The sequence below is a fragment of the Silurus meridionalis genome, chromosome 3 (genome assembly GCF_014805685.1).
Source record: "Silurus meridionalis isolate SWU-2019-XX chromosome 3, ASM1480568v1, whole genome shotgun sequence".
Lineage (NCBI taxonomy): Eukaryota > Metazoa > Chordata > Actinopteri > Siluriformes > Siluridae > Silurus > Silurus meridionalis.
This window is the reverse complement of record NC_060886.1, coordinates 17186336-17213124: the sequence shown is the minus strand read 5'-3', so window position 1 is coordinate 17213124 and position 26789 is coordinate 17186336. Positions and strand designations below refer to the sequence as shown.

Below are 26789 nucleotides of genomic sequence, written 5' to 3'. Positions count from 1 at the left end.
CTGGATGATGAAAATATGCTAACAGGATAGGCTCAGGCTCGTCCTCCATCAATGAACTAGCCAAACAAAATTCTACACAAGCTGCTTGGCTGTTTGAGTATGAGAGCAGTGATTCAGAGGTGGACCGTCCAGACCCTGACCCGTTTCTCGATGATTTGGCCAGTCGTCGGTTTCACACCTCATCTGCTGTCACACCCACCAACTTTGCATTACCCATGACTTCAGGGGAATCCACCACCTTGCCCCAAGCCACCAGGCCAAAGGTCATGGATACTAATTTGCCCCGACCAACATTGACCTATCTCAGGTCAGACACTACCCAGAGACTATTGTGCTTCGGTATTATATAATCATTGTTAACATCCTCTTTGCTTTGGATACATTTTTTTTTTTGCTTTACACTTTTGTCTTGGTTTTGCATGGAGTCTGTAACCACTTCAATTTAAATATGTTTACTTTGGTTTTGTGTTTAATGTGTTGATGATTGGCCATGTGTGGTTATTCATGCATTCGGCTGTTTCTTAAGCAGTGGTGAATCTAAGCTTCCTCAGAAGGCTGCTAGGAGGTCTGTGTCTGCCGATGTCTACATGTATGATGCTTCGGAGGAAGAAGATGAGATTGGCTTTGCTGATCCTGTTCAGGATGATCTTTATGCTCGTAAAGTGGGTCTGACAGAAGCCCAGCCCATTTCCACTGTACACTATGATAAATTTCTCCCAAAGTTCTGGACACCAGCGGAAGACATGCATGTGCAGAAAATCAAACTGGGATCCCAGCGTCGTCCCTGGTACAGAAAGATCCAGGGCTTCAGGTCTGTCCGTCACCAATAAAAACAACAAAAACCTCAGATGCAAAAAAGAATAAAAATAATTTTATATACATACTAGGGGTGTAACGGTTCACAAAGTTCATGGTTCGGTATGTACCTCGGTTTTAAAGTCATGGTTCGGTTCAATTTCGGTACAGTTTGGGGGAAGAAATGCAAAACATAAAATTGCTTGTTTTTTCATTAACACAGTTTATTATTATTAAAATTTGTGATCATTAACTTTTGAACAGTTTACATTTTTAAAACGATAAAAAAAAATTACGGCTTGGTTAAATAATATATACAACTCGAGTTTTTTTGTGTGTGTTTAGTTTTATCCCTGGCACTGTTGTGTATGTTTTTAAGTTTTAAAATAATATTCTATAATAATAATAAAATGCACCAAAAGTGCGAGGCGGAGACTTGACAAATTTGCAGTCCGCCAATACGTTCCTGCGGGAACTCAGAATTTGTTCAAGAAATGCAGAAATCCAATCTGAACCGAACCGAAAGCCCTGTACTGAACAATTTCGGTACGAATATGTGTACTGTTACACCCCAATATATACACGTAAATACTTACCTTTAACTTCAGACTTTGCATTTGATCAGAATGCATTTCTATTGCTTTATTTGTTTTTGGTCTATACTTCTGGTTTTCTTTCTCCCGGTTAATAGGTTTGGGTTTTTCTCTCTGTTTTTCTTTGTCTCCCCTCTCTGCTTTCTCTCTACGACCTGCCTGACTTGCATCTAGCCAGAAGAAGTCTGGTTCATCCTCAGAGGACTCTGACTGCGATGTCAGTTCCCAGCTCTGTGTGTCCTCTACCTCTCATTCTGAAACTCTTTCCCCACATGCACAAACCTCAGCACAGCTCAGTCCCATCACTTCCAGGTCCTTGTCCAATCCCCACACACAGTAGCCCAGCCTTTAACTTAGCTTTCACTCACACACTAATTTACCTGCTTAGCTTTTCTTTACTGACCTACACTGTAAACCTCACACACAAGTGATGTTGTAGTGATCTCAATATATAACTGTCAATCTGGGTCATGTATCCTATAGAATAAACTCACATACTCCTGCAGTTTTTCACATTTTGCACAAGTAATTTGAATTTTAGAACAAATTAAGCAGCCTGAAAATAAGTAAATGAAAAATGTAAGTAATTAAAAATAATTATGCAAAGTAAGCAATTCTGTAGCATCATGTATTGCAGTTTTCCTTTAAGTCTGTCAAACTGCTTTGGTATCTTGTAACTCTTTTGCAAACTCTCCCTGTCCTCTGAAATTTCTTCTGCCTTCTTCTTTTCTTTTCCACTTGGAATATAGTCCTACACCACAGCCACTCATGCTCACTCACCAGCCCCCTGGAGCCCAAAGATTTCAGCTTCCTGATTTCTTGCCCAGTCTCCACCCCACTTCAGGTCCAAGACTCATTAAGTGCAAGAGACACCCACTGTTAGGGCGGGAACACCCTAATGATCCTTACAATGTATCTGAGGACATTCTCCCTGATTTGGAAAATGATGACATGTTTAGCCGTCGCACATGTGCCTTCAATTCTAACATTGAGATGGCCAGGATAAAATATGGGGGTCTACTTACTTCACATCACCGGTCTGAACCGTGTATTAGAGTGGTCACTCAACACAGCAAAGACAAATCTATTTACCCTGACATTGAGAAAGACGACGTGGTCACTCGCAGGTTACGGCAACAGTCTACACTGCGACCACTTTCAGGAGCACCTGATAATTATCACCCTGTGCCTATTCCTGAGCCCTGGACCCTGCCACAAAAACTTCAGGCCAAGGTTTCTGCCCTGTGCACCCCAGTACACGTGACTGCCCAGGTGCATGCCGAACAAAAGGTGGACGCAACCCGAAAAACGGATGATATGCTAGTTAGGAAGCTTGGAATTGCACATGTCCAGAATCCTACTGAGTATTCCCAGAGGACAGTTGGAACTCAAACAGGTCCAAGTGTACCTTCATCCTGCAGTGAAGAGGATCTGCAAAAATGGCAGGCCATCAGAGAGGCCAGTCGCCTAAGATATATGAAGAGGCTAATGGTGGAGAGGTTAGGCTTCTAAATGTGTAGAAATGACCTGAGTCTCTGCATGTCTCTTCATTGTCTCTTATATCCTTTAAATATTTATTCCATTTGTAGCCTAACATGGATTGTTCAAGTATGCTATTAGCCTGTGAATACTGATAATAATTTTGAGTTTAAATTTTTTCAGATACATGCAAATACATTAAGAATGCATGAGTCTGGGTTTGCCACAACAACTCCAAAAAGGCATGAGTGCTATATAATTGTTTATAAATGATGAATGAATAACAATTGTTTTTTTTTTTCTTCTCTAAACGACTGGGATTGTCTGGCATTTTGTCTTCTGCTTGTCTGATAAATAAAAGTATTACTAAAAGCTTTTGTGATTAATTCATCCACAGAATGAGATATCAAGACTGCTTCCATTTCAGTCAGCTAGCTATTCCCTAAAAGGGTTTCAGTGGTTCACACTGACTTGTGAAAGTGGGAGTGTAATGACCAAAGCTGTCGAGGAATGTGAAAACCTGAGTAATGTCTATAAATAAGACAGCCAGACACAGAAACCCTTTAAAAGACTGCCAACAGGCTGTGCCACTTAGAAATTCCCCAATGCTATGAGATGTGCTAAAAGCTAGAAATTTTACTTTGGTTTCTATGGAAAGTTCTTTTGAAACACAACTATCCTGTAATTTCCTAGCAAAATCGTACAGCTGGTAGGGTGCATTAGACATTAGACCTTTGATACATTATGAACGGTTTTATAACCATAACATTTACAGAACTTCGGGGTCCTGTAAAGTTATTTTACATCTAACCTCACATTAAGTTAATTGTTGATAATAGCTTGTGTTCTTACAATTCTCAAGCTACACAGGCATGGGTGCTCCTTTGCTGCTCAGTTAAGAAAATTAATCTCTGGTAACTGAACCTCAAGGATTTTTGCATTTGATTGAATTTGTTTATATAAATAACAAAAAATATGACCTGATTTCTATGTGGTTTTCTTTGGTTTCTTTAGACAGTTGCAAAAGAACTCAGATAGTGATGGGTAAGTAGATATCTGGGTTCAGGAATGTGGCATGGTGTGTCCAGTTGTGTTATCATGTCCTTCTGCTTTTGTGTGGTTCTGCTTACTCCAGCACTAAACACTAACATTACTCACATTGCTTTGGTTCCTAAGGGCAGCAATCCAGCTCTTTTCATCATGAAACAAAGAGGAATGAACAGATACACACAATGATAGATTACACTTTGCGCTGCATTTGCATTACACTGTATTGAGGGCCAGAGTATCAGTAATTCAGGAAATATCCAAAGATTTTTAGATACTAATGCACTGTACACACACATCAGCTCTACTAACACCAAGGAAAAAAAGTTTGAACTAACCTTTTCTAACTATGCTTTTTTCTGTATGCTATATTCACATAAATAAGCTTAGTGTGAATGATGGGGATATTTGCACTTTCTTTTATTTCCAGAATCAGAACTTTTGTGTACTTTTTTTTAATTATTCTTAAGCATTACTCTGTAAATGTGTTGGCAGGTCTAAATCATTGAGTGAGCTCCCTATTGAGCAGGCAGTCCAAAGTGTTCGTGTTGAGGATCTGCAGAAATTCCGTGCACAGGTGAAGGAAAGTGAAGACAAGTGGCAGGATGTGAGTACCAGAAATTTTGTTACATTTATGTTCTGCTTTTGTCTGCCAATTAATCATTGATAACCTTGCACTTTTCTAACCTTGTGATTTGTCCGTTCTTAGATACTGTATGTTCATTACTAAAAAGTGGGCATTTGCCTTGTGTTACATTTTTCACTGCATGCATGCTCCTAAATGTCTAAGGTGTAGTTGTATAAAGGTTCATTGAATCTGATCTGAAGTTCTCCAGGTACAATAAAATGTTATAAAATAATCATACAATTTAAGATTTTTTCCTCAGAATTAAGCTGTTGTGAAGGCGACTATGTAGGAAAGGGCTTTTTCTCCACACAGTATTTAGGTCACATACGGGCCCCAAATGTGCAAGGCAAGCGTAGCCAAGAAAATAAATAGTACACCTTGAAATTTAGTCCATGTTCCCCCGCCTTTTCCCACTCTCTACTTCTCTTTGTCTCTCACACCATCCCTTTCTATCTATGTCTTTGAGTATATAAAAGGTGGTTATGGGTTTTGAGCACAATTGTCTTGTCTTCAGGATCTTACTAAATGGAAAAACAGGCGCAGGAGTGTTAACTTGGATATCATGAAGAAGAAAGAAGAGAGAGAGCAAGTCGAGATACTTACTTCAGGCAGCAGCACCAGAAAATCAAAGACCTTCAAGGAAATGGAAGAGGAGAGGTAAAGTGCACATACATAAAGCTACACACATACTGTGCATGCCTAGTAATAAGTGTCTTCTAGTTACTTGATATGTTTTTTTCTAGTCATAAATGCAGTTAATCTTGCACTTACTGTGCTACAAATGTCTGTATAACCCTACTTCACAAGTTGCACCAGGGAAAATGCAGCTTGTGTGTGCAAGTGTAATTTAATAAGGTCTGCATCCTCCTTTACTGTACAGGGAAAACAAAGAGCCAGGCTACAAAAGTCGCTTTGCTAAGTTCTCCACTTCTGACGACCAGGATGTCTTTGATGAGCCAACACCCAAGACCAGGGTTTTACCAAACCGCAGCTATACCATTGATGATCCCTACAGTTTCAGTCGATCTAAAATACGCTCTCTGCCCAGCTTAATAGATGATGAACCTGAGGATTTCAGCTTGCCATCAGATGATGTAGATGCTCCATCCAGTCCTGTGCCGTCCAGCTTAGGGAGCACTCAATATACAAGTCAAGAAAAACAAACTAGTATCTCCAGCAGGCAGAACCTTCTGGATGATCCAGTTCCAACCAGTGTCACCAGCAAACCAAGTCTACTAGAACCCACCAGCAACACTCGGTCAAGTCACACCAGCACCGTCATCAGCAGTCCTGCCCTGGAGGCCAACAGCACCTCAAAACCAATTACAAAATCCAGCAACTCTGTTAGGCCTGTGCCTGTACCTAGGCAAGACCAAAGTCAGACTTCCAAGTATAAACCAGTCTCAGCAGAAACAAAGCAACCCATTGCACCTCAGGTTTCTGCCTCACTCCCTAGGAGCTACCAGAGATCAGATAGTGCACGGATCACTTCTGTCATCACTCCCAGACCATTTGGTGCCTCAAGTGCCAAAGTTGCCTCGCTGCCTCGTCCCTATATGGTAAGATTAAAAAAAGACTAGTGTTCACCTAATACCTAATCTGTCTGCAACATTTTCGATTATAGAGTAATAGTTCATTAAGGAATATTACATAAACGTGTGTTACATGTGATTATGTGAAATCTTATGTTTAGTGTTTTTTTTATTTTTATTTAAATGAAATAATGACAGTACAAAGGTTATTCCCTGTGTTGTAAAATCTACATTCTTTGAGTCTTTGCTATATGCAGTAATCAATGTTAGCAACATTTTTACACTAACACTTACCCACTAAACCTGGTCCCAGGTGGAGGACTCTCAGAAGCGCTTAAATGGTGAGAGCAGTAAGCCTACAACAGTTCCAATCCGTTATACACCATTTGTTAAAGAAGATGAGGATAAATCCCGCACCAGTTTAACACAAAGCAGTAATGAGGATGAAGAAGAGCAAGTGGTCCCCCCTACACTGTCATCCATCACTCCAGTCAGCCGTGTAGCCCCACAACCTAAAGCTGTGTCTCCTGTCAACAACAAACAGCAGGTGAGTAAAGCAAAACTCATAACAAAGGGGAAGAATTTAGATGTGTGTTTTTGTCTGGTTTGTGTGGCTTGTCTAACTTTTGCAAAGAAAAACTTTATATATTATAAGTACAATGTCCTTATAAAAATTATTACTACAGTATAGTTGTATTATTTAATAAATTTTTTTTTTCTATTTTTAATTGACATGAGGTAAGCCTATACTTTAGACATGTTTACATGTTTCAAGCTTTAAAAGTTTCTTATTCTTTTGGCATGTAATTCCAATTTATTTCTATAAAGAAACACTTTAAATTAGCAAAATGATCTGTTAAATAGAATTAAACAATTTAGCTTGAAGTGACAAAACATATCTAGAAAGGACTCTGTTAATAGTTTGGAAGTTACGAACAGAAAATATTACTCGCTCTATTTTCAAGATGTATTTGCTTGTTGATATGATTTTTTTCACTTCAAAAACCTTGAACGTATTAACTTATGCTGGGTAGGTATTTTTGTAACCCAGAAGTTTCCGACTGTCATTTGTATGTCTTTTAGGAAAGCTACCGTGAAATGAGGATTAGCCTGAGCCAGAAACCCAACAGCAGTCATGACTTTGGCTTTCAGACTAACTGGGACTCCACAGGGGCCATTGTGAAATCTGTCCAGCAAGGTATTTACAAATAAATGTATAAGATTTGCTTTATTAAGCTATGATATAAATGACTTTCCTCGTTTCCCATCTTTTTAATAAAGAACCTATAAGTTCTTAATTAGAGAATATGGCATATGGAGATAAATTAATAAATTAACTTATTTTGTAAAGCTGCAAGCGTAATAGAAAGCGTTGCTGTCCCTATTACAGCTGTGTAGACCAGATTTTCTAGGTCAGCACTGACTAGGCAGTGGAACAGAAAAAAGAAAGCTTGAATATATTGCCTCCTGTATATTTAAAAAGAACTTTATTGTATAGTTGTCAAGAAAAGATATAGAAACCCTCAAATGGTATTTGTCAACGTTTCAGTGAACGAAATGCTGTAGCATTGTACTTTACTGTTAAATCAGTGTACAGTCAGAGTGGATTCTGTGTTGAACATGTGTGATTTGCATTTATATTACTATGGTTTGTTAAAAATAATAGAATTGAAAGAAAGGCTGTTTCTCATTATAAGTTTTATTCTGCAAGGATATCTGGCGCTAAGGATTTTTTTTTGTAATTGGTTTCAGCAAATCTAATCGCTGACAATGGAAATGATTTCCTTCATTGCTCTGGCTCACGGCTCAGAATGTGTGTGTGTTACAATTTGATTTGTAATATAACAAATATGTTTTGCACATATGTCCAAAATGCTCGGAAGCTAGGAAAACTCTATATAAATAAAAGCCACTGGCAGTGATTTAATAGTCTGCAGCCCTTTTTGTGTGTCATGTAAATGTGTGTGTGTGTGTGTGTGTGTGTGTGTGTGTGTGTGTGTGTGTGTGCCTATGCGCATGCATTTTAATAGGCAGTCCAGCAGAGCTGTGCCACCTGCAGGTCGGGGATAAGATCTTGGCAGTTAATGGGCAGAAGGTGGCAGACATGAGCTATCTGCAGTGGAAAAGGAGCATGGATGAAGCACTGCAGGAGGGTAGCCTTTTTATGGACATTCACAGACAGGGAAAGGACAGTAAGTTTGCACCCCTTCTCCACTATCCTCTTTAAAGTCTCTGATCAGAAGAAACTATTCTAACAAAAATGTTTTAATCAAGTGACTTGCAAGTATGCCCGATCCATCTGGTTACTTCATCTTAGCATTAAGCAAAGCACAAGCTTTGCATGAGTTAATCAGTATAACTGATGGGTACAGTATACAGTATGGTCATTTGGTCTCCAAACATTTTTTCCAAAAAATTAGTTGAAACTGCAGTTTGCATTAGGAGTGTGGGTTTGCTCTTCCTCCTGGGCTAGTGCTTTTTTTTTTTTTAATTAGACAACATTTAGAAAGAAAAACTTGTAGGCAGTTTAGTTGTAAATTAGTTTTTAGTTTTAGTTTCCAGTATACAGTATGTACATTGACTGACTAAATGCATGTGTCTGTCTGTTTGCCTGTCAGATAATATTCTGTCAGTCATTTTCTCCTGAATATTTATTTCATATATGTATATCAGTGCAGTGTTTAAGCAGTATGTGACACTATGCTTTGCTATTTAGTACTGTCTTGATATTCACCAACAAGCTTTTATCATTAGAATCTTAATCATTAACGTATTTTTCGGACTATAAGCCGCTACTTTTTTCCCAAGTTTTGAACCCTGTGGCTTAAACAACGAAGCGGCTAATTTATGAATTTTGCCTGGGTTTTTCCCGGTTTCACAAACTTCAAGCCAAAAAAACTGAGCCCCATAACATTAGACCAATGAAATTTCCGAATGGAAACGAAAAAACGCACCTCACCTGTGTTCTGAGCTGCACGGCTTCGGGAGAAAAAAACATTTTTTTTTTTAAACGCACGACGATGCCAAAAGAAACACTCCAGAGAGAAATTGTTGTGAAAGGAAGGAGGAAGACAGTGAACAATGACTTTCTTGGTAGGCTGCTGTTTAGATACAAGCCGTTGTAAAGCTTTGATTCAGGGTCAAGGGAGAGCTCACTAACTCCAGTTGCAACAGACAGGTTTCCAAAACTCGTGCTTTTTTATTTGTCTTGGGAACAGCGTTATGGGTTAGTCAAAGAAACTTAGAAATGAGCATTAGAAAATAATAAGGACATATTCCTCGGTCTTGCACACATGCAGTAATACCGGAAAAATGCGGCAGCAGGCTATTCCCAAAATGCCGCTCTGCTCTTAAAGGAGCCACAACATATTTCACTCTTGTAACAGACACTGTCGTTAAAGCCTGTGTAAAGTTCATTAGTTTCAATGTAGACACGGCTTATACACAAGTGCGGCTTATTTATGTTTAAAATAAAAATCTTTGTTAAATTCAGTGGGTGCAGCTTATATATGGGTGTGCTTTATAGTCCGGAAATTACGGTAATTTAATTTATGAATACATTTTCTTAACCAAATTTTTTAAAAGTTCTGTTTCCCATCACTTTTTAATTATATTAATAATTTCTAATAATACGAACTCGATTCCAAAAAAGTTGGGACACTGTACATAATTTACAAATCTCATAAACTTATATTTTATTCACAATAGAATATAGATGTAAGTAAGACATTTTGGAATGTCATGCCAAATATTGGCTCATTTTGGATTTCATGAGAGCTACACATTCCAAAAAAGTTGGGGCAGGTAGCAATAAGAGGCCGGAAAAGTTAAATGTACATATAAGGAACAGCTGGAGGACCAATTTGCAACTTATTAGGTCAATTGGCAACATGATTGGGTATAAAAAGAGCCTCTCAGAGTGGCAGTGTCTCTCAGAAGTCAAGATGGGCAGAGGATCACCAATTCCCCCAATGCTGCGGCGAAACTCTAATGGAAATCACAACATGGGCTCAGGAATACTTCCAGAAAACACTGTCGGTGAACACAAAAACTCTATAGGTCAAAAAAGAAGCCATATCTAAACAGGTGTTTTCTCTGGACCAAGGTTTCTTTAAAATGGACTGTGGCAAAGTGGAAAACTGTTCTGTGGGCAGACGAATCAAAATTTGAAGTTCTTTTTGGAACACTGGGAAGGCCATGTTATCTGGACTAAAGAGGATAAGGACAATCCAAGTTGTTCAGAAGCCTGCATCTCTAATGGTATGGGGTTGCATGAGTGTGTGTGGCATGGGCAGCTTACACATATGGAAAGGCACTATCAATGCTGAAAGGTATATCCAAGTTCTAGAACAACATATGCTTCCATCCAGATGTCGTCTCTTTCAGGGAAGACCTTGCATTTTAAAACATGACAATGCCAGACCACATGCTACATCAATCACAACATCATGGCTGCATAGAAGAATCCGGGTACTGAAATGACCAGCCTGCAGTCCAGATATTTCACTAATAGGTATTATTACCAATAGGTAATATTTTACCAAAGATTTGGCGCATCATAAAGAGAAAGATGTGACAAAGAAGACCTAAGACAGTTGAGCAACTAGAAGCTTGTATTAAACAAGAATGGGACAACATTCCTATTCCTAAACTTGAGCAACTTGTCTCCTCAGTCCCCAGACGTTTGACATTTGATATGTCATCTATGTTGTATTCTGAATAAAATATTGAAATTTGAAACTTTAACAGCATTGCATTCTGTTTTTATTCATAATTTGTACAGTGTCCCAACTTTTTTGGAATGGGGTTTGTATTTTTTTATTAACTTTTTAATTTATAATACTAATGTCACAATTTGCTTGTATGTATATGCATGTTGGTCAAACTGGTGGGTGGTGCTTTGTGTATTGCATGACAGGGGAAGGTGGTCTGTCTGTCGAACCCCACTTAGTCCCGATAGTAAAGGTTGTTCTGTCAGACGCTTCTGTGTAGTCATGTGTCTGGTATTATAGTTGCTAATTCTCTGTTTTTAAAATCTGAATGTGTCACTGCACAACAATCAGATTGGGGCAAAGACCTACCTTCCCTTCCATTTAAAAGCCGTAAGGTCATCAATCTCACCAGTGCGGATTCTCTAGGTTTCTCTGGGCCATATGCCAACGTGAGCCTGGACTTCACCACACGCCCAACCATGGATCCCACTGTGAAAACTCTGAATGTCAGCTCCCAGCCGATCAATGTGAGCACCTCAAGCACTTGACATTAGAACTTTTTTTCTTTGCTATTATAAATGTTATATATTTTAATGTTTAATATCACTATTATGCTATGTTGTAGAGTCTTTCTTCCAATGGCATTAATGGTGGAATCAATGAGGAACCAGTGATTCTGAGAAACAAAGGTAAATCTAATTTCTTAAAGCTTTTCTCATTCTGTGACTAGCCTAAACTACTGTAAACAGAATGGAAAGTTCATTGAATGTTGTGTTTTATGCTTGGTGTGTACAATGCTTTTGTTGATTAATTGTGTGTGTGTGTGTGTGTGTGTGTGTGTGTGTGTTGCATTTTTATTCTATTACTGTCAATTTCATAACAAAAATATTTTCAGTTGTTTTCAGTTCACTGAGTTCTTTCAGGAATTTGGATTTCATGCTGATCTTTGTACGTTTCTCTATCTCTGTCCTTTCCCTAATCTTTTTATTATCTACATAGAACCCATTTCTTTAAAAAACCTCAAAAGGAGATCGGAGTTTTTTGAACAAGGTAAAAGAGCAGCCCCTGTTCATGATATATTGTGGTGCTGGGCATTACTAGGCATTCATGCTGCCGTCCTCTTTTTTTCCTCCCTGCAGCCACAAACCTTGTAACCCATGTGCTCTATCCTCAGGCTCTGCAGAAAACACAATCAGTGCTCTGGTCTATCGCTGTGATAAACAGCATTGAGTTTACAGTGTCCTTCTACATCAATACACTGACATGCTGTCTGTAGTAGCTGCAGAGCATATAGGGAAAGCAAACATTTTTCACAGTTTAAAGGTTTTCAGTCTCTTGTTTGAACAAATGTTCAGCATATTTGACTTTTCTTGTATTGTCAGACCAGTAGAATGGACCCCACAAGACCAAAACCATATCAACACCCAAAGACCTTCTAAGACTCAGCACTATAATATACACAATGTAATACAGGCTCAGCCTCCACTGATCATTTCTGTGTCAGATATTGAATTCATAAATAAATTATTTAGTAAAAATATTGGTACATACTGAGTAGCATGCAGTGGCCTACATGTGTGTATGTCTTGTTGTGCATCCTCAAGTAAGACGAACCTACTGGAATTAATGCGAAAGGCCACAGATACAAATGCTATAGTAGAACACAGTGTGGTGTGTGTTGTTATGGTGTTCAGGATGCACACAATGCTCTTCTTCCTTTTGCATGCTGTGCTTAGTGAGCATGAGTCTGGTGTCTTGCATGTAGCATTTGACTGTTTTTATTGGGAAGTGTGTTTTTTTTTTTTAAGTGGTATATTTTGCTTTAGCTTTTTGCATGTGACTAAATTGCATGTGAATTGAAAATAATATACTGATTATATGAGACCAACGTTTTTTGAGTGTTTATTTCCATGATGATACAATTCACTTGAGGGTAATTTTGATAAAGTTACAATAAAAATATTACTCTCCAGAATTCCTAATCCTAATTTTCATTTTTATTGTAGGTGGCTCTGAAAACCACATATCAGATGTAAGTGGGAAATGTTTGCTCATAATTTTAATACAATAAGTATAGGGATATGATATCTGTGATTAGAATAGCCATTTTCTTTGGACTCTGGTCAGGGTCTCCTGCAATGACTTGAAAGCAAAAACATGACCTGCAGCTCAAAGTTCAATATCACTTCTAGATAATAAAAATAAAAAAACTATCAAAATAAAAACAATAGAAAAACCAGAAGATTTCATTTCTGGGAACAAACAATACCAAGAATAGAACAAAATAATAATAATAATAATAGATATGATTTATCTATCCATAATAAGGTATTCCAATTTCCAATGTATTATTTTTCAACTGTCTTTATTGTTTAAAGTGACTTTTCTACTTATACCTGGTTCCTCTTTAAACTGCTAACACAAAGGTGGAAGCACACAATTGTAAAGGATACCCTTGTACACAAAGCTGTTCCAACATGACAATGTCCCTGTGCACAAAGCAGGCTCCATTAAGGTTTGGTTTACATGGATTGCAGAGGAGGATCTTGGGTTGTCTTCTATAGAGCTTAGACCTCAACTCTATTAAACACTTTTGAGATGATTTTGAACACTAAGGCATCTAAGGCACTAAAACCCAGGCATCCTTAACCTACATCATTACCTGAAATAGCTTAATATAACAGCAAATGGGGATACATTTGGATTTGGATGTTGCAAAAAGCACAAATGTAATGGTCAGGTGTTCACAACCTTTGTCCATATAGTGTCGTTAGTGATCACTGTATTTTTTTTTTAGCTTACTAAGTATGTCCTGTGTTCTCTAGCTGCCAGTTCCCTCTCTCTCCACTTCTTCTACTCGCTGGTCCTGGGACCCAGAGGAAGAGCGCAGACGACAGGAGAAATGGCAAAAAGAGCAAGAGCGCCAGCTTCAGGTAACACATACACCACCTATATTTATATTTAAAAACATTTTTGGTCTGTTAAAATTATTCTGTATTATGTTGTTTACTGTATTTACTGGCAGGTTTTTTTAAATACACTAGGGTTTTACTGCTATTACAGATCTCTAGTTTGTGACCCAAGGTATGGAAAAAATTATTTTGCTTGTCTGCAGGAAAAGTATAGACGAGATCAAGAAAAGCTGGAGGAGGAGTTTAAAAAAGCTCAGCAAGAAGCTGTTAAAGAAGGCACAAAACAAGAGGTACAGTATTTAGAACCAAATCAGTTTACTTGAAAAAAAAAGGCATACAATAGGTATAAAAAATCTTTCATCAGTAGTATGTACCTTGACTGTGTGTATATATGATTTGTACTTACAAACCTGATGTACAATGTTTGCATAAACTTAAAAAATAGTAGGGAGTCAAACTCCAAATAACACCATCATTTTTTGATGCCACTAAATAGGACATGAGGAACCTTGAGCTGCAGCAGGAGGCCTCGAGACTGGCCATCAAAGAGGAAGAGGAGAGGAGGAGGAGGAGCAGAGAGGAGGAGACGAAAAGAAAGGAAGAGCAGGCGCGCCTTGAAGTGGAGAGAAAAAAAAGGGAGGAACAGGAGCGTCTTGAAGAGGAGAGGAAAAGAAAGGAGGAGCAGAAACGACTGGAAGAGAAGAGAAAAAAGGAAGAAGAGGAGTTTAAACAGAAGGAGGAGGAAAAGAGGAGGAGAGAGGAAGAGGCATTAAAACTGCAGAGAAAAAAAGAGGAAGAGGAGGAAAGGAGGCAAGAGGCCCAGTGGAGACTTCAGGCAAAGTAAGTAACATTGTTCTAACTTAAATTCCTGAACACTTTGAAGTTATGGAAAGTAATATTTTTCCTATTTAAACACTTTGCAGTACTTTTGGCATTGCATGTTCCCTGAAGCTACAATTTCACTATTTTCATACTCATATTTATATAATAAAAACAAATCTGTCAAGTACTTTTACCATAACAGCATGGTATTGTTGTAAATGACATACTCACCATTGTATGATGTCATGCATTAACACATGGCCATGACCACCACATGCATTAACATAAGACCACAAACCAGACCACAAACTTTATTATTTACGCTTGAATGCTTTAAACCTTTGCTTCTCTGTGCTGTTTTACTGTCTGATCACAGTGATGCAGAGTATACTTTCCCTGAGCTAACCTACTCACACAGGTAAATCTAATATTTTTTGACATGTTGCATGTGAACAAAACTGCATTTAAGCTGCTACCCAATTAGAAAAGAAAATATATATTTTTTAAACTTTCACATAAACAATATAATTTGTGTAATCCTTTTTGGCTCACAATTTTGCAGGGCCAAGTCCAAATCTACTCCAGAATTGGATGACACAGAAAAAACTGATATTAAAGGTCAGTACCTTAAATTAATAAATACAGAGTGTGGCATATGTGTGAGATCCTGCTGCATGACAGCAAACTGAACTTACCCTACACAGACAAAGTTTGGTTTAAAGCAGCCGATTCACAGCTAGTCCGGTCAGTACAGAGCTGTGTCAGTGTGCGTGTGCGGGGCTGTATGCAGGTGTGTATAGCAGGCACCGGGGTCTGGCGGGATGGCTTCTGGAGGAAGAGTTACGAAGGAAGAAAGATCCACATATCCTAAGACAGCAGGCTGCATCTGAGCTGGAACTGGAGAGGAGAAACATCCTTAGTGCTATGAGATACAGTAATCCAGAGAGAGGTGGGCCATGGCTTGTGACCATGTCAATTATGAAGCCCAGCCAATCACCTAATCAACAAAAATCAATGATCATCGATGAAATCAAGACCGATTGAGAATGTGCTCTATCCTCGCCATTAAATCAGTGTCCACCAGAGCTTGATTTTAAATAAATGCCATTTATACCGTCTATGCATGTAAGCCAACTGTCTGATTACAACAGCTTCGGCAAGCCTGAATGCTGCGTGCATGCATTTCTATTTATATTACTATCTCTGATGTCCTGATTAAATAATGTCTTATTTCCAGGAGCAAGCAGTGGTGAGAGCTCTTTGATTAGGGCCAGCCAGAATAAGAAAGAACCACTATCAAAGGCTGAAGCTGAAAGGCAGCAGGTCATTCAGGACATGAAGAAAAAAACTACAATGCTGACAGACAGCTGCTGGATTCGTCAAAGTACCGTCACTAGTACAGAAAAAGAGCCAATCACCCTTCCCATGAGGAGGTCAGTGTATACTATGTTTAGCTAACATGACTTTAAAATAAAGAGTATAAGTAGAAAGAAAATTGATTCTGACCTTTTACTATTCCTATAAATAAAATTTCCTTAAACATGTGTTAAAGTGGAGTATGACATTCAGTATAATACCATAAATATACAAAAGTGACTGATTGTATGTGATGTGGGTTTTGTGTTGGCTTGGAAGAGGTGAGTCTCTAGACAACCTGGACATAAAAACAAGCCGTCCTTCCTGGAGGTCATCATGGACTCCGGCCAGCACTTCGTCTATCTCAGATTATAGCCGTCCTTATAGCGGCTCTTCTTCAATCCAAAGTGAACGTCCAGGTGCTGCCACACTGCCTTCATATCAATCTCATAGGCCATCGTTGCCCCAGTCCACATCCACCACCTCCACATATTCTGAGAATCAGCCATCCTCACAAAACAGGTACAGGTACAACTTTGTGTACATTGTTTGAATGTCCTAGATCTCTGTAAGGTCAAATCCTAGAGCTACTAAAGTCTCACAGTTGAGCTGTTGAGCAACACGCTTAACACCAATGATGCACTGTGTATATTTTTTATTTATAATAATAATAATATAATTTTTTTTTATAATAATATTTTTGCCCATTTTTTAAATTATTTTAGTTTCTGACACTATGAGCAAAGCTATCAGACCTACAGTGTTAAATTGACATTGCATGCTAGAACAATAAAGTTAGACGTATTATAGGGTGTATCCCAAAGTCTTCAACATTCCATGTGCTGTATTATGTCTAATGTGCCTGAACACACAGTCATTTGAATCATGTGGTGGTTCGTTTTGCTGATGTCTTAGGTCATGTTTACGTTCTATAATTTAGGTCAGTCAGTGGCAAGAAAATGTGTACTTACTGTGATAAACCACTGGGTAAAGGAGCAGCAATGATCATTGAGTCCCTGGGGATCTGTTATCATTTACAATGCTTTAAGGTGAGAGTTCCGAACTCCTTTCTCTTTGGATTCGGGTCAACCTTGCTGCTAATACCTAATCTCTAACCAATATCGATCAGATCTTATTAATCAGATCTTTCTCACTTTACACACATGAAATAGGAATAACTGAAGCTAGCATTTTGTCTCTCTATGGAATAGTTGTATCTGCATCTTGATCATTATAACAATCCAGCATCTGGAGAATTTATTTCATTTTTGCATTTTCTTCTTCTATATCTGTGCAGCAATATAATTGCATAGTCCCTGGGCTCCCCACTATCACAGCTTCATAGGATTTATATGCTTGTGTCTGTTTTCTTTTTCTGCTTCTTCTTGGCCCTGTTGGTGAATGGTTTTCTCACATATTAAGTTTTTTTTTTATTATTATTATGATTATTTTGATAAAGATAACTTGCTGCCTTGCTGAGACAGAGATCATCTGTCCAATACAGTAAGTATGCACTTGGCCAACATACAGTCTTCTTACTCTGCATCTTTATGTCTCATATTTCAGTGCATTCAATGCAAAACTGACCTTGGCGGCTCAGAAAGTGGAGCTGAAGTCAGGATACGAAATAAACAGCTCTTCTGTAACTCCTGCTATTTGCAAATCAAAAGTAAGCCATCATTCACTCTGCACACAAATAGAGATGAGTAACAAAATGAAAAGTTGGTAGTTATTTGGGTTGCCACAAAAAGCTAGAATAGTGCACAGGGTCTAAAAGACTGGTAGTTTACTGGAGGGACTATTCTTCTAAAATATATTCCTTTAGGTATGATGACACATAACAGAGCCAATGTTTTTCATTCAATTTCACACCATTCTACATATCAGTCAACCTAAATAAAAATAATTCTGGATGTTTTGGCATCATGAAAAAACTGTGTTCCCTCTACAGCTGGGCAGCCCACTTCCATGTGACCTCTTTGGATTACAGCAGATTGAGGAAGAACCTGGTCCAGATACATGTACCATGAACACTATAATTAAAGTTACACATTTTAACAACATTATGGGATGGCAGTAAAGATTACACAATAAACATCTGTGCTTTATTTTTGCTTATTAATGTGGGAGAGGTAAAGGTATATGTTTCCAAAAAAAGTATTACTGACTATTCTTGCACAAAGTACAAGGGACATGAATTTACTTAGAAGCTAGCAATATATTGGAAATAATTAGCACTGTGTTCTTCACACATGGAAGCTTTGGATAATTTGTCATGATGGACAAAAAGCAGGAAGGCCTATTTTGTAGATAGAATCTGCTGGGTTTTTTTTTTTTTCTTCATCGCTTTCAAAGTCTATCTTCATCAGAATTCTGCATGTTATGGTGTGTTGACAAATATTCTGTCATCTATTCATCATTTTGCCTTTATGTTTGTGATGGGGGAAAGATGATTTAGAATAACTATGTTAAGAATATATTTAAAAGTGTCATGGTTGTAGGAAGAGTGTGTTAGAGTCAATTTATCAAAACATCAGAATAAGATTTTCCACAAAGTAAAATAATCAGATACATAGAAAAGTAATTGTATTTACCAATATTTCTAAATAAAGTTACAAAACCAAAATGTATGGTGTTTATTTTTATTTATCTGCAGCTTATTACCTCATACAGTTATACTGTATGCTTCTGAGCTGTATACTGTGTGTGTGAGTTTGTCTGAATTTTATTCAGCCCATAATCTATTTTGTTTGTATCTATGGATTTCTACACTTCTCAACACAATGTTTTAGGTGTGCAGAGGAAAAATGCTATGGTCTATACCTGCACATTATATGCAGCTGATAAAGCTATGTTGATGATGCCTCTGGTAATAGCATTTCAAATTCCTTTCACTGGATCTAAAGGGCCCAATGATATTTCAGCATGACAATGGCCCTGTGCGAAAGCGGTTGTAGTGTCCCCTACAGGAGCTCTGACCTCAAACTCACTCAACATCTTTGGGACGAACTGAAATGGCAACTGCACACCAGAATGTTCGAACAGAAAAAGGGGGATTTATCTGGTATGGGATGTTTAAAAAATTGGGTGAGACACTCAGATGTCCACAATTTTTTTTTTCTGTCATATTTATTTTGTGAAAGAAGTAGTTTCTGTAGAGTGCTGTAATAGTGCTTTTGGGGGAAAAAAAACATTTCTTTTTTGCCATTTTATTTATATAATAGATACATAAACAGTCACATTCTTTTGTATTAGATTCGTTTAGTTGCTGCTTTAAAAGATCTTAACTTGTAAAGCTTTCAGAGCTTTTAAAATATTTAGTATTCTGATTCATTTAGAAAGAGGTGCACAAAAAAACAAAAACCTCTAAAGTCCATGCAAAATAGATCATTTATATGCAGCCTCACAAAGACCCTGGGTATTGCAATTGACTGTCAGACAGTGATTGAATATTCACTGAACATTTCTTTGTGAGATGAGGATTTCCTCATCTCAAACACCCACCATCCCCTTCATACTATTGCAGGTGGAATTCAGTGTAATTTTAGTAAGCATCACTGATTGCACTTGAATCATTTACCAGGATGTGCATATTTATTTTTAACATCTTGTGTACTGTAGTGCAACAGTATCGTTGTCAAGCTAATGAGACAGATTGAAGAATGTTTTACAGTATGTAATAGTACAGTATGTAAACTTGTAAAACTTGACTTATGCAATTTTTTTTTAAATAAAGAATAATTAAAAATGCTAATATTTTATACTTTTTGGCAAGACTATAGCATTTGGCACAGAACTTTGTACATTGTCAGGGTTTGAAATTTGAACCATGAAAATATTTGTGCAAGATATGACGTAAATATGTAAAACGGTCAGGAGAATAGATCTTGCCGTGCTGCTTTATTGTCAGTAAAAGTGAATGCCTCATCTTTAATCTTTTAAAAACTTTACCACAATATTGGTTTGAATTAATTTCAGGCTTATACATCGACCTTGTATCGGATATATACTTTAGATTCATGTCTGTTTCTTCCGATAAGCCAAAGTATATTCACACAACATGAATAGAAAAGTTAGCCGCAGAATGTTTCTTCTAGTAAAGCATTGTGATTAAATCATACACATTCAGTATTGACCACTAACTCAAAATAGATTTTCATTATAAATTAAATCTGAATATTTTTACATAGTTTTATTGGTTTAATATGAATATCAATGTTGTTCAGATGATCCAAAAAATTATTTACTTTGGTAAATTAAATATTAATGCATTCAGTTTTTTATTGACATCTAGTAGTGTGCCTTTTTTAACATCATACCTGTCAATGTTTGTTAAGATCGTGTCCTTGTTTATTTAATCAGTTTAGGGAAGTCTGCCTGTTCTGCTGAAAATCACAATATTGTACAGATTGCTCATTATACCAACACTTAATAAGCTGACAATTTCATTCTTATGACCTTCAGTAATTCTTTAGATGATGCATTGTGTTTGCTCTGTCCTAAATCACCAAGAGGAGGCATGTATGTCTGAATATAAAGTGCCTTATGGTGCCTGAACGAAAGCTTTCCTTAAGGAAAAGGAATTATTCATTCAGGTGTGAGAATCAAAAAGAGATTTGAAAAAGGTCAAGGCCTCTATTTCACAGTCAAAATGCGAGAGGTGAAGAAGAGCCTGCTATTGGCAAGTTCTTATTACATTTTTTATGAGAGAAACTGAGTAGGCATGTCTGATCAGATATTGCCATTTCTTGTGCTGATTTGCAGTTTCCCTTGTTGGCATAATTCAGATATTTTTGATAGAAAATCTTACTGAATTCTACTTAGTGACAGTTGGGAGATGTAGATGATGTAGATATTTTGCTTTAGCCCAGCACAAACTTTTTCTGCATGCCCAATAATATTAGACATGCAGAAAATGATGAAAATAAAAACATCATTAAATGTCTTAGTAACATGTTTGGTCACTTCATACTCATACACAGAACAGCTTTAGTATACCCTGAGATTGATTCTACATGATGAATAATTTACTTTGTTAATCCCAGAGGGCAATGCAAAGGTTACAGCAGCAATGAAAAAAAAGCAATGTGTGTCATCTACAGTATGCAAAGTACTAAAATAAACATATCAGTAATGAAAATTGTAGAATCAAATATTGGATATTAAATGAATATTTTTATCTACACAAGTCTCTGAATAATAATCTAAATGTCGGTGCAGTACTTAGCTCCAGTAAAGATAAATGATTAGTATAATGTTTAGTGCAAATTATGCAAAACAGCATTTATGGAGACATGGAGATATATCAGCTGAGCTGTGATCAACAGAGTGATCATAGTTGTACAGCGCAATAATATAAGTAATATGCAAAATGTAAAAATTGTCAGAGACAGAGAACAGAGCGCATATGGTATTTTGTCCAGGATAATAGCTTTGCTTAATTTCTTACTTTCCACAACTACCTCACAACTGTCCTGTCCGTGTATCAAACTGTTTTATGAGCACTTCATGCCCTGTGAATAAAGACTGCCATCGTAATAGTGACAACTTCTATCTGGACAAAAATGCTTTCAGAATAAATATGTATTGAATTTTTGTGACACTTGGAGAAGTGGTCACAAAATATGCCAAAAATATAACAAACACAACAGAGCAACCATTTATTTTAATTTTGTCATTTGTCTGTATGTGTATCCAAACTAGCATTAAACAATATGAAATAGTATTAATATTGTTTGGAATATTTTCAGAATTGTGCAACAGTAGTGATCAATGTAGGTTTGTTGTCACAGTCAGTATTGCCAAGAACCGGATGTCGTTCTGGAGGGATCCTTTTTAAGCTTTCTATATCCTGCCAATGCCGTCAGATGTAATTTCCCCTCGTCAGTTAATTAGAATTTTATCAGGAAAAAACTTCAAAGTCAGTGCACATTTGAAACTGCCCTTTTTATGTCACCCATATCAGATTAGCTTTTAAAATATTCAGACTTCTGAAAGGGCAAAAGGATGACATGTAACATGGACTTCCAAAGATCAAACATTATCAGGCCAAGAAAATAAAGAAAGCAATTTAGCTATATATCAATAACTTGCACTAAATGTTTGAATATTGATTTCTTAGAAAAAATGCTGCTATAATAAATATTCCTTCTTCATTTCCATTAATTTTTTACAGTAAATACAATACAGCTCTGATGCACCAAAGACTTTCTGTTGGTCTTGTGTGAACTATTACAGTTGCCCTAGAAGTAAACATAGAAGTAAATGTTTTAAAGTAAAAATTTCAGTGGTTATCTAGTAGTATCAAATGATGTGCCAGGCATAGGCAGGATGAAAGTGTAAGGTCATATTAAAAAACAGGAAAATACATAAATCCAAAGGGCTTATCAGAGTCTGAGACCTTTTACAGGTAATAAACACATAAACTAGACTTGAATTGACAGAGAATATTGTGCACATAATAAAAAAGGTTCAATAACTTTCTTAGTTACTGAATGTAAGTGTTCATAAGGTCAGGTTCTGGGACTCGGAGGTGGACAGCAAGCAACAAGTTTTTCTGATGAAATATAAATCTAAAATGTCGGGTTGGCCCTCAGCACCTCTCAGATGAGGTACTGCATTCTTCCACTTCAACATCTGCAGTATAACATTTTCTTTATTGAGGTTGATAGAGGAGGAGTGGAGGAAAGTTCACTGGGGTTACAGCAATACAAAGGATACAACTGGATACCAAGAGTTTGATCATGAACATATGAAATAATGTTTGAAGGTATTATTACAGATGTTATAGTCAGGTTTATGTTGCATTGATTATCTTTTTTCAGAGCCTTAAATAGATCAAAGGGTCAGAAATCCCCTGGTCCAAACATAGATGAAGCTGTTCAATAGTAAAAACTTCTACAGGTGATGTGTTCTGTAAAATAATTCTCCCATGTGAACTGCTGCAGCATTGATGGTGGTTGCAATCCATTGATTCAAATGTATGATGCATTAAAGTAATATTTGACAAAGCATTTAGCACAGAAACAAGCATTTCAGAGTAGTAATTAATAACTAGCATTGTTTACCATATCTAAATACTGTAGAAATGCTATAATAACAAGAAAGGCTAGGCATCAACATTGCTTAAGAAGATGCAAACAGCGGGAAAGTCAAAGAAGGTCAAATCTAACATCAGAGAACGATTAACTGTTGTCCCTTATTGGACAATATTCTATGTAAACCAATACAGTTTACTTTTTAAAAAGTGATCCAATCTATGAAACTTTAGGAAATCACTAAAGAAAATTACAACAGTAGAATACCGTGGATTAGCATAGACAAAGACGATCTTTATAAAGGAGTCAGAGAGTGCAAACCTTTTTTTGAGTGTCCGTGTGGACTTACTTCAGAGAAATGCCTGCCATTTGCATTGGCACAAAGAAATAATTCTAGTCAAAAACAACTCGAAAAGAAGGCTTTATTAAGAGGGCAAGTTACATGATTCACAGCAGCCAAAACTAATCTATCATATCTAGATAATAATTTATATAGAATTCAAGTGAATGTTAATGGGAGAATGATGAAAGGTTGACTAATATTGTTTTGTTGTTTTAGAATTTTTTGCATTTAAACTGAATAAATTATCCTTTGTCTTTGAAGTATTAACTACCAGATGTGCTTAAGTTGGATAAAAAGCAATCATTTTATATTTTTTGTCAAACTTTAAATAGATTTAAGTAATAGAAGACCCCTGAAAGATGCCTGTCTGTATTCATTTTTCTTTAGTTAAATTCTTTACTTGCCTCAAGGACAACTTACTTAAAAGAGAAGGAAACAAAATCTGTTCTATGTATGTCAAATGATTACTTTTAATCAGAATCTGTAGGGTCTGAAACACCTTGACTCCTGATCTTAAGCAGATTTGAGTGAAATTCAGCATGAATTTAGCAGTTTACATCTTAAATAATTTCAATGGGAAATGCATGTTCTAAGGTCAGACACTTTTAACAGGCTGTCCTGAAGATAAGACATGAATCAGTAGGAAACAAAATAACATGAAAGAAAGGCTTAAGCTTGGCATTAATATGGATTTCAGTCTATAAAGCCAGTGACTGTGTAAAAATCCCATATATAGATTATATATAGAATGTTGATCATTTAATAATAAAGATAGATATTATATTAGCAGAATGTTTAAACTGTCTGCTATGCCACCAGAACATCTATTTATTCATCTTCAGTAACTGCTTTATTCTGGTCAGGGTTGTAATAGAAGAAAAAAACTCAAAGTACATGAATTAGCCCAAGGTCAGGTTTAATCTTGGAAGCCTGTCACCCATTAGAAATTCACATGTTATTAAATGTAAAATAATTACAGTCGTTGTGCAAATACTGAGTTACTGGTAAAAGCCTTTTCTCCCACCTAAGAATTTTAATTAGTTCTGCAGGTCATCTTCACTTAGCTGCTGCTACGTTGATTTGATCAAAATGCAACATTTGTTTCTTTTATAACCATTCACCTGTGTGTCTTGCACTTCTATTTTATTATTATACTTCTGCCCTCTTAAAATCTCATTTAATCTCATTTAGAGGCTGAATTGTTATAAATTAATGAAGCATCTAAATTCACTGTGCTTTTTATTCTAATCAGTCCTGTCACAAGTACATTTGCTATGCTCACTGAATTTCAGTTATGTTAAGCATTAATGCAAGAAGTGTCTCAGTGGTGACATTTTCTTCATCCTTGTAAATATGCCTAACAATGTAAATAGAGTATAGTGACTACACTTTAGAGTGCTAAAATTAATTGCATTATAGAACAAAGATCCAAAATTAAGGACAGAAGTGAAGAATGATGAACATGTCCCTGATGCTATAGTACATTTAATGAAGTGTACTTTTTGCACTTATATAGCATGACGTGAGACACTGTCTAATTTCCAAGGACGTTTGGTTGAATCTGAAACTTTCCTAATGTTGCTGTCAAGGGTATTGGATTCACACAAGAAAGTGGTGTTACATGATTAAAATAATTTTGCAGAGTACTCCACTTATATTTCACATATGCATATTTTTCACTGTAATTGATATATACTTTGTAGAGAATACTGTATATGATACAGGCCTTTATGGTACAGTAACCAGACATTGCCCCTTGAAAAGACTTGCTATATTTAGCTTCTTAATCCATAGTGTATAAATGCAGAGTAAGTCGACTGCTGCAGTCTCCTATTCTCTCCTTTCACACATAGTCCTCTGTCAATTTTGTAGTTGAATTTTCATAGTGGTTGTGTTAATTGCATTTAAATTACATTTTTTCTGAACATTTAGTATCTAAAACACTAATTGAATTTCTGTTCTTATATTTTCTCCTTTCAAATATTTGTAAATTCTAATGTATAAGCAAATTTTTTTTTTGACAAACAACTGATCTGCACAGAAAATGTTATTTAGAATAGATTGCCTTTATACTGTGTTTATTAGGCTATACATTTTTCTATAAAAATTTTTTGATAAAAGGCCATTATAATCATCATGTTTAAAAACGTTTTCTTTATACGTTTTGCCGAGTGTTTTTGTGATTCATGTTGCATGCTACATGTTTATGACTATGATCTTACATGAATGTTTGCAATGTTACTGATTTTTCATTAGCAGGCAGAAGCGGTACCTAATCAATAATTATTTTAAGGTTAATTTAATTAATGTGGGAAATAAGAAACTCTAATTGGCTTTGTCAAAGGCACTCTCTGCATTTAATGTGATTATAGCTGTTTCTAATGTTTGGTGTGATGAATGATGCACCAAGTTACATAGACTGTGCAGGTTAGTATTTGATGTCTGCCTTTGATTAAGCCAGTTTGATCAGTGTGGATTAGTGAAGGCAAATCCTCTGTTACTTTGCCCTGTCAATATCACTTCCATCTCAGGTCTATGTGCACACTGCCATTTGCAGGCCTCACATAGAGAAGCAATCATTTATTTCTATGATGGGTTTGGAGAACAAGGAGGCATTTAGGGTGAACCTTGGAAAAGCCTGTGTAGAACATTATCAAGTAATACAAATTATTACAAAAATAAAAACCATTGCATTAAAATATGAGTAATATAATATTACTAAACAAAGCAGACTGCTGTAAGGAAATTAAGAGGTTAAAGAGAATACATCTCATAGATTACACATGCATGGTCATGTGTGCACTGTTTTTTAAATTCTGGTTTGATATTAAATCAACACTGCAAATGTAAAACAGTAAAATGCAGAATGCGTGTTTCTCTAGGAAACGGATTAGGAAACACTCACCATCATCCTTGAATAGAGCTCATGTTTGCATTTCAAAGCAGGACATGGCCACTGGACGTAAGAACATGATCAATATTTTATGGTTGGTCATGCAAATTGCTCTTTTAAATAATAAAAAAAACATTCTCTCTGATGTACTTTCTAGTTTGTGTGAGGTTTCTGCCTTCATTTATGGTGTTTTTTTTAGAGCTGAAAGTTGTATGGTGTATTTGGAACTACGTATATAATTTACCATATAATATGTTGGGCATAAATAAGAATCTTAAGAAATCATAATTATAAAGACTATGCTAATTTCTGTACTTTTCTTAACAATGTGCACGTATTAAATATTCTTTCAAAACACTTACTGTATGACTTCATAGCCTACAGGTCACTTACGGTTTCAGTATCTGTCAACCAGAAGATGATGGAGCCTGGTTCTTTTCTTCCTCATGTTGTGTAAATGAGTTTCCTTGTCATGGTCGCAAGAGATTATTATCATTATTATTATATTACAAACAGGAAATTATACATTAATACTGAATAGTCCCTCTAGAACACTCTGATTAGTAATTATCTCACTTCCAATTCATTCGTCCCCTGCACTCTAGCAAACAACATTTATTTAGGAGCATGGACGCACCAA

The 26789-nt window shown here is 36.5% G+C and overlaps 1 protein-coding gene across 11 annotated transcripts in view; it reads left to right on the top strand.

Annotated features, from left to right (window-relative positions):
* Positions 1–18502, top strand: part of lmo7a (LIM domain 7a) — a 32885-nt gene extending 14383 nt beyond the window's left edge. For 4 of the 11 annotated variants that reach the window (XM_046845540.1, XM_046845539.1, XM_046845537.1 and 1 more), the window contains 26 exons: positions 26–307; positions 530–811; positions 1563–1700; positions 2138–2887; positions 3882–3911; positions 4410–4521; positions 5057–5199; positions 5423–6101; positions 6388–6621; positions 7158–7272; positions 8105–8266; positions 11138–11313; positions 11412–11475; positions 11786–11836; positions 12793–12818; positions 13612–13719; positions 13902–13988; positions 14195–14538; positions 14897–14938; positions 15083–15138; positions 15311–15469; positions 15758–15953; positions 16156–16398; positions 16817–16925; positions 17443–17545; positions 17828–18502. In XM_046845540.1, the coding sequence (XP_046701496.1) occupies positions 26–307; positions 530–811; positions 1563–1700; positions 2138–2887; positions 3882–3911; positions 4410–4521; positions 5057–5199; positions 5423–6101; positions 6388–6621; positions 7158–7272; positions 8105–8266; positions 11138–11313; positions 11412–11475; positions 11786–11836; positions 12793–12818; positions 13612–13719; positions 13902–13988; positions 14195–14538; positions 14897–14938; positions 15083–15138; positions 15311–15469; positions 15758–15953; positions 16156–16398; positions 16817–16925; positions 17443–17545; positions 17828–17850 (4714 nt within the window). In that variant the 3' untranslated portion in view covers positions 17851–18502. Of the gene's footprint in view, positions 1–25; positions 812–1562; positions 1701–2137; positions 2888–3881; positions 3912–4409; positions 4522–5056; positions 5200–5422; positions 6102–6387; positions 6622–7157; positions 7273–8104; positions 8267–11137; positions 11314–11411; positions 11476–11785; positions 11837–12792; positions 12819–13611; positions 13720–13901; positions 13989–14194; positions 14539–14896; positions 14939–15082; positions 15139–15310; positions 15470–15757; positions 15954–16155; positions 16399–16816; positions 16926–17442; positions 17546–17827 lie in introns of those variants that run through there. The other 7 variants (XM_046845544.1, XM_046845541.1, XM_046845543.1 and 4 more) reach the window with 7 other exon arrangements.
* The last annotated feature ends 8287 nt before the right edge of the window (positions 18503–26789 follow it).